The sequence below is a fragment of the Centruroides sculpturatus genome, unplaced genomic scaffold (genome assembly GCF_000671375.1).
Source record: "Centruroides sculpturatus isolate CEXI.00-Female unplaced genomic scaffold, Cexi_2.0 scaffold617, whole genome shotgun sequence".
NCBI classification, from domain to species: domain Eukaryota; kingdom Metazoa; phylum Arthropoda; class Arachnida; order Scorpiones; family Buthidae; genus Centruroides; species Centruroides sculpturatus.
In genome coordinates, this window is record NW_019385101.1 from 309863 (window position 1) to 318196 (window position 8334).

General features: G+C 32.0%; 2 protein-coding genes across 2 annotated transcripts in view; both read right to left on the minus strand.

The window, feature by feature from the left end:
* LOC111634709 (CD109 antigen-like) overlaps positions 1-697 on the minus strand; it is an 85204-nt gene extending 84507 nt beyond the window's left edge. Inside the window, exon 1 of the mRNA XM_023379543.1 lies at positions 461-697. The gene's annotated coding sequence lies outside the window, so the exon portion shown is untranslated. The remainder of the gene's footprint in view (positions 1-460) is intronic.
* A 3356-nt stretch (positions 698-4053) lies between these two features.
* The window catches only part of LOC111634712 (probable inactive receptor kinase At3g02880), a 16019-nt gene continuing 11738 nt past the window's right edge, over positions 4054-8334 (minus strand). Inside the window, exons 4-5 of the mRNA XM_023379544.1 lie at positions 4409-4450; positions 4054-4341 (exon numbers count right to left, since the gene is read on the minus strand). Coding sequence (XP_023235312.1) covers positions 4112-4341; positions 4409-4450 — 272 coding nt within the window. The 3' untranslated portion in view covers positions 4054-4111. The remainder of the gene's footprint in view (positions 4342-4408; positions 4451-8334) is intronic.

Consider the following 8334-nt stretch of genomic DNA (forward strand, 5'->3'; position numbering starts at 1 on the left):
AATTTTAATCAGAAACAAATATTTTTCGCCTTTCACGTTCATCATCTTTTATAATAGCGTTAACTTTCGGAGAATTTTATTAGTCATAATACACATAAGCCTACAGGTATTTTTAGCAATTATTTTTATACCGAATTGTATAAAATATTATAAACTGTAGATATATTTATATCTAAAATCTAATTTTTTATATAAAAAAAAAATTAATGTATTGTATAATAAGGGAAAGAATCCTAAAATCGGATGCGGGATAAAATTGACCGGATCTATGGTCGACGCTCATATAACTGTGTGACACCGCCCAACTTTTATAAGTTGATTTTTGTTAACTTTTCCTACTCTAACGTACAAAATTTTGTTTACAAATTAACCGCTCTTCAATTTTATAAGTTTTTCTTAACTCTTTTACCACAAATCCTTGTTTAAATTAAACTTATTAATATTATAAAACAATACCTACCTGTTAGGCCGGCTTTATCAACGGTCGCCAGTTCAGTTCAGGTAATGTTTTTTGTCATTAATATCCGAACTTAAATCTGATTTGTTTAACGTTATGTTTAGATATATATCTGTTTTTTCGTTAAATTACACGATCAGATCATTTTCAATGATTTTTCGGGCGGCACTCGTCCGAACTTTTCATAAGTCACTGCCCCGTGCAAATCAGGTATGTAATATCGACTGTTACCTGACGGAACTTAGTCAAAGTCGAGGCGCCTCTAGCGGCCTATATTAGAATTATTTTTAACTGATTTTGTTTTAGGCTTCGATCATTTTATTTATATAAGAATATTTTTACGTTTATTCAAACTTTTGCTTTAATCAATTTTAATAATATTTAAATTGTATCGATTAGTATACTAAAAAGTAAAATGAGAGATATATCAGATATTATATAAGAATTTTGTTGTAATTTGTAAATGATATATAAAAACATAAAACAAATCAATTAAAATATCTTTTGGTAATACTTTTTACTGAAAGAAAAATAACAAAATAACGTCGACATTAATATAAATGAATTAATAATTGAAAATGTAATGTAGTTTACTTTTTACCCGTTTGGGCGCAGCACTTTACAAATTACTTTAACACGTGACAAATCAAGCAGAAAGGTAGCGCTTTGATCGTTATCGCGTGTAGTTTGTCTCTCGTTTACAAATGTTACCTCAATTTAACCTTCTTCCTTTCTCACGAGACGGATCATGGACATTTTTATCTATAAAATATTGATATTTAATGAAATTATCCGATAAATTAATAAATATTTTTAACCATCGATTGAAAACAATTGAGGCTTTATAATATTTTTCAATTTTGTTATACTCCACTATATGACATTTTTTAGAAAAACGAAGTTATGAATTAAAGAATAACGATAAAATTAAAAATAGTCCATATAAATTGAATATATCAAAATAATTATGGATAAAATAAATCAATAATTTCAAATTGTACAGGGTGCCGCCATCTATTAGCCGTGGATTCTACATACACATTCGATTCTAATACCGGACATCCTTTTAGTAAGTTACTTAAAGAAGATTTTGTTTTTTATAAAAAGAAAAAGGAGAAAAAAATAAAAAGATTTATCAGCGAGAATATATGTGTGTGTATATAACCTTTTGTAACAGAAATAAATCTCTTCGGCTGAAGGCGAATCGAAGAATCATGTAATCTTTTGGCCTATAGATGATATACATGAAGTCCTATAAATTTGTCTAGAAAAGTTTTATATGTAATTTTTTAGCTTTTTCTATTTTGCAATAACTAAGAGTCTTTTTTCTCATGGCATCAGAGTTCTGCCACACTAGGCATGAAAAAACTTCAATCTTATAACCTGAGAAGGAAACGGACAAGTCAGGAACCCAGCCATGAAAAAGTCAGAGGTTGTAACTAGGTCTCAAGTCTAGCTGATGCGTTTATTGTCTCTGCTATTTAGCCGTCAAATACATTGGAGAATGCAACTAACCATCGGGCGATTTAGGAGCAGTGACGTAATCATTGTCAGTGACTTAACGTAAGTTTACGGATCAACAGATCGATCGTTATCGCACTAATAGAAAGCTAATCTTGAATATATTTTGCATTGTCGATTGTCTGTGACGCAATAATTTTTTTTCCGCCCTGTGGGCACTAAGAGGGCTTCTTATTAGCAAGCCCATTGTGAGTTCGGCCAGGCCAATAGAGCAGACACAAATAGAAGAACAAAACGGAGAAAATATCAAAAAAATTCAAATAGCGGTAAACATAACCGTAAATGATTATCAAGATAATGAAGTCAATTAAAACTACATTATCTACATTACATTTCTTTAACATTTTACCATATTCTAATTACTAATATGTTCTGTAACAAATAACCAATTATTAAAGTTTCACTCGATAACAGATGGCATGTTAATCACATTTATCAATTTGAAATGTGAAGCGTATCGGTGAAAATACTCGTCAACGGTTTTATCATATTTGTATATAGTTTTGTATTTTATTTTATATCATCAAAGTAAATTAGATAATGCTTTTATAAATTTATTTTTAGAAAAAAGCTTCGTTCAAGTTTGGCACTCGATAATCCGGAAGAATGGCCGATAATCCGACATCCTCTGAAAAGTATCGTATAATTTAAAAACGGGGTTCTCAGAACATGCGTAGATCTTGTGAATCGTATGTATTCACTTTATGCTTGGAAATATATATATGTTATATATTACAGTAAGCTATATGAACTTGAACTACGTGAATATTGATTTTTACTTTCCCGGCTGATATATAACAGAAACAATATAGCGATCGGTCAAAAAATGATCCTCTCCAATACTTTTACATTTTTAACTCGGGTAACTTTGAAACGTCGAGAAGTGCAAAAAAAATGGGAGGTTTTTCTGTATGTATGGATATTAGTGTGTGGGGGTATGTTTTCATTTATTTCTAACAATATCATTATAATTATTATTAATGGAAAATAGTGATACAGTAATTTGTTATTTTTTTTAAGTGATAAGGCTATTTATTTCGCCTACATCCTTGATACGATATTTTTGCTCGTTGTAAAAGAACTGAACGACTTTGTTCCAGGGAGAAATACCATTCTTGTTGATTCACTTGTAAATTGGCTCTGGCACATTAGTTGCAAAATTTATTGACATCAAACTGCAAACGAAAAGTATATATATATTTCATTTTTAAGTTTTTCTACGCTGTGGTCAATAAGGTCTTTTTAATCATACCCATCATGTTTTCGGCCAAACCCGTCCATAATGGGATCGATCGGATGGCGGGAGACAAGGGTATATAAAAAAGAATACTTTTAATATGTATATTCGAAAAATACAAAACAGAACCACTAGAACATATGATCAACAGATAGAAATTAACAAAGTTCTTAATATGTTTTTGTTAAATGGTTACCCTTAAAAAGTTCTTAATAATTGGCTATATATGGCTATATATTTCTTTTTATATAAGTAAACTTTTAAGTTAAACTTTTTTATAAGTAAAACTTATAAAAGGATTGGAGGGGAGAAAAAGGATGCGGGGGTCAGTTATGCAATGGTTAGTGAACTGGATATTGGTAAAAAACATTTTGATACATTGGAAATTGTAAAATTGTTCAGGCATTATGGAAAATAATAGAAGTATTGGAATTTTATATTGGAAAATTAATTGTCGGCAATTTATCAATGTATGCTAAGACTTTGTTTTATTAATAGGTTCTGATTGTATCTGTTTTTATTTAAAAAAAAAGGATGTGGACCTTCAGCTTTAACTAAATATTGTAAGTAAAAACTTGGCCTAGAACATATTGGTTGTTGTAAATGTTAAGATGATGCTTATTCTTTTATTCATATGTTTATGTAGATATAATATTGTACCAATTGAAGAGGAATGAATGTATAAGTTATGTCCGAAATGCATATTGGAGTCAATAAAATTGAAATGATAAAACAGTCACCTTTTAATGTCAATTGTGGTCGTTATGACAAGTCTGGTTTTCAGCATGTTAATAGCCAATTGAAAATTTAAACAATTTTAAGTTTAAAAAGTCACAGGTTTTATTATTTAAATATAAAATTTTTACAATATTTGAAAAACAAATACTTGTAAACTTTTAATGTGCAGTATAAGCAGGTGGGCATGACGGAACGTTTGAAACTCCGTTATTTCCCCCACTTGGTATAGTAATAATAGTCGGAGCAGGAGGAGCAACGGCAGCATTCTGTTGCACAATTGTTGTTCCACGACAGCAATTACAACAGAGATAGCATATACACGAACAACAAGCAATAATTCCAACCACACATCCTATAATAATACCAACAATAGCACCTGCTGCAAGTTCTGAAATAAATAAATTATTTTTTAAAAATATTTAGCAAGATCTTCTAAGATAAACAACGTTACTTACTAGCAGTTTCCTGGCGGTTGTACGACGAGTTATCTAATCTCACTGCAAAGAAATTTAAATAACATGATACAAAAAACAATTATTTAATTCTTGGGATATTTAAAACATATTTGCTGTTCAACAAATTATTTATTCACGAGAAACGTCATTCGATTAACTTTAAATTATGGATACATTTTCGAATAACAGCAGTGGCAAATTTCCCATTAGGCCCAATAAGCCTGGGCTTGGGGAGCAAGAATTTAGGTGGACAAAAATTCAAAATAATAAAATAAAAAAGCAATTGTATGTAGAAACAATTTATAAAGGGAATTAGTGTAAAGTATAAACTTAAGCAGAAACAAAGTAAGATATATCAGTTGAGTAGTGTTAATGTGTTTTGCATAAACACAGTGGTACTACTAAAGATAAGTTTCAATAATAGTACTCTTTAGATATTTAAATAACTGTAAAAATATAATTATTGCAGTATTAAAACTATAAAATTGAATATTTCGTTATAAAACTGGCACTATTCGTTTGGGGGTTCTTGCATGTTGTAGATTTAGACTTCATATTTCTGCGCTACTGAACACCACTGAAAACTTTGGTATCGGAAAATCTAATCCATATTTTAAATTAGCATTTGCTGTTGTATCAAAACACCAAAATTTCTATGAAGAGTTGATTGTTTGGATTCAACAATTCAGTTTATTATTTTAGATTATTAATTAACATCTAATTACCAAGAACGGTTTCAATAATTGTGTGAAGAACTTTTATTACCTTTTCGAGTAAATAAAATTTCCTCTATGATGTCATGTCGTGGCTTAAAAAACATTAATCGTGGAATTTATGTATAGTATGATACGGATATGAATTAGCTTCGATTAAAAAGCACAGCACCGGACTAAATATCCAGCAAGCTTGGGACAGGAAATGGTCTGGGTTTCTGGACCACTGAATATATACTTATATTAAAATACTTAAATATATTTAAAAATTAAATATTACTTATACATACTTAAAAATACTTAAAATTTAGGAGTGAATATGTAGGTAAAATATACAATAATGGAAAGAACGAAACTGTTTTTAACACAACTTACGCCAGCAGTCACACTGGAACTGGCGTAATGCGACGAGTACGTCAAGGAAACTAAACAAAGAGACCCAACAATTATTTGTGACATCCCTTTGTTGAGAGGTGAGTGTCGGTAGGGTCTGACGAACAGTACTATCCATGCACTTAAATCTCCAAACATATTGACTGTACAGTGGGTGATCGGTTAACGAACATAATCCGTTCCAAGACTTTGTTCGCTATCCGAATTGTTCGTTAACCGATTATCGATTTACCATAGGTTTCTATGGGAATTTGATTAATTCGTTCTGGAGACCCCCAAAAATAAAAAATACTGTATATACTTTCTTACTACGTTTATTCATGTGTAATAATAAAACTACATATATACATGGTTTTGCATTTTTATTAGTCATGTTTTTTTCCGTTTGTGGAAGAATCTGTCCAATGTCGATTGCCTTTCTGTCTTCTTCACGATTTTTCAGAAGTAATTAATAGCATTGTAATTGTAGAGATCCCTAGGCCTATTAACCTCAATCTGGTTTGGATGCCATTTTAAGACCGCTGTTCTGACACTTCAAAAGATCTTTAATAGCAGATATCGGCATAAATCCGCATTTTCAGAAGAAAACGTAAAAGAATTGTTTCTGTCAGAAATATAAAAGGCTGGAATTACAAGGGAGAGTTTCAAAGTTCGGGGGAATACTATCCGATCAGCAGTAGCGTAGCGTAGTGGGGGCGGCAGGGGCGGCCCGCCCCGGACGGCACTTTTTAGGGGGCGGAAAATTTCACAATAAATAATAATATCTTGTAAGAATTTGAACCATTTTATTTCATATTTTCGTGCACCTACGATTCGGGCCGATTGAAATGAGCACGGAATACCATCCGGACGGTCCGGAATCGACTCGCCGTCCGGGGATGTCGTGCGCAACCTGTCAACCTTTTTTTTTTTGCTTGTACGATTTATTCGTATATATATACACCTTCAATATCCAATAGAGCTAGGTCACTTGCGTTACTCTTATCCAAGTCTCTCTAGTATATATATACACCTTCAATATCCAATAGAGCTAGGTCACTTGCGTTACTCCTACCCGAGTCTCCCTAGTCGCTAACTGTAACTGATTTAAAACCGGCATGCACTGCAAATTATTCTTCGCATTGCAAAATGACACACGCATGCGTCAGGAACTTCTGTTCGAACAAACCTCACCTACCGTCCGGGTCAGCGATTTTAAAAAAGTGGCAACACTAGCACGGAATTTTTCATTAGTTATTCTGCGACGAAACTGAATTTTAGTCTTTTAAATTGAGATACCTAAATAAGGGGGGGCGAAATTTTCCTCCGCCCCGGACGGCTGACACCCACGCTTCGCCACTGCCGATCAGTATATACTGGGTAGAACGTCGATGTCGATGTCTCCCGCGCTCCGAAAAGTTTCGAATTGTTGCCTGAAGAGAAAGGAAGCCCAACCGGTATTCGTTATTTTACGTCGCTTCTTCTTGTGTTTGTTCAGTGAAGTGTTCGTTATCCGAACATGTGTTCGTTGTCCGATCATAAAAATCTTTCGCAAAAGTGTTCTTTATCCGATTTGTTCGTTAACCGATCACCCACTGTATTTAGTATAGTGAAAGAAAACAAATTTCCCAATACTCGTGAGAGAGTTGAAATATCATCCGGTTTAATAAATGTTATGACTCTAGTCTAGAGGTCCCCAAAGTGGTCGATATCGACCCCTTGGGGTCGATAACAGTTCTTCAGGGGTCGATTAATACACGAGGGTCGAAACGGGGTCGATTAATACCAAAGAGGATCAATTAAACTGTCTAGGAAAAAATAGAATATTTCAATAAAAATTCGAAATACTGATATGATCAATAACATTACTGACTACNTAACATCAGAAATACAAAAATGATTTAATGTTTTAAATATTATATAATAGATTAAATATTTAACAAAAATTAAATATTTAATCTGGGGGTCGATAAAAAGGCAAATATTCTATATAGGGGTCGACTGGATAAAAAGTTTGGGGACCCCTACTCTAGTCTAAGATATGCAGTTGAGTCGTCAGTCGTTCTGTCCTCGAATGATTCAAACGAAGTGACGATAAGGCGGGGGCAGAACAAAGTCTATAAACATAAGGCCAAGACCCGATACCATTGATACATCGCGGCAGTCGCCATGTTGAGTCTTTTTCGGTGAAAACAAAAATCCAGTATATAAACTGCTTTAATATTTAACATTTATTATAAAATGTTTGCAGTATGCAAACATTTTATAATAAAGGTGGTTTTAATTAACTCTGTTTAAATTACATGCTTCTCAGATCAGTACTAGTCTATAGACTGTGGTAAAATTTTAGTTTTCTGACAGGTTGTATAATAACACTGTAACTTATTAAACATAATAAATGTTATATGCTGTTAGTGGACAAAAACGCACTTTAAAATTTAAAATAAAATATAGTAATTAAAATTAAAACTTCCTGTCATTTAAATTAATATTTCATAATAATTGAAAGTAATATAACAGTACAAATTGAATATTCTAAAGCAGGGGTGTCCAACCTTTTTGTTCTTCTGGGCCACATTGGAAGAAGTCATGGAGTTTTGGGCCAGAATTATATATAATATATTTGTGACCCAATCCTTAAATATACAAGTATATTTAAGGATTAACATGTTTAGATTGTAGTAATAAGTATTAAAACTTTATCACGAACAAGGATATTTTAAAAAATTACTTCTACAGACCCTTTCAATTTTTACTTAGAAATAAATAAATTCATTTATTATAAAGGAAACAAACAAAAATTTATTTGAAAAACACAAATATTTGTTTTATTTGGGTCTC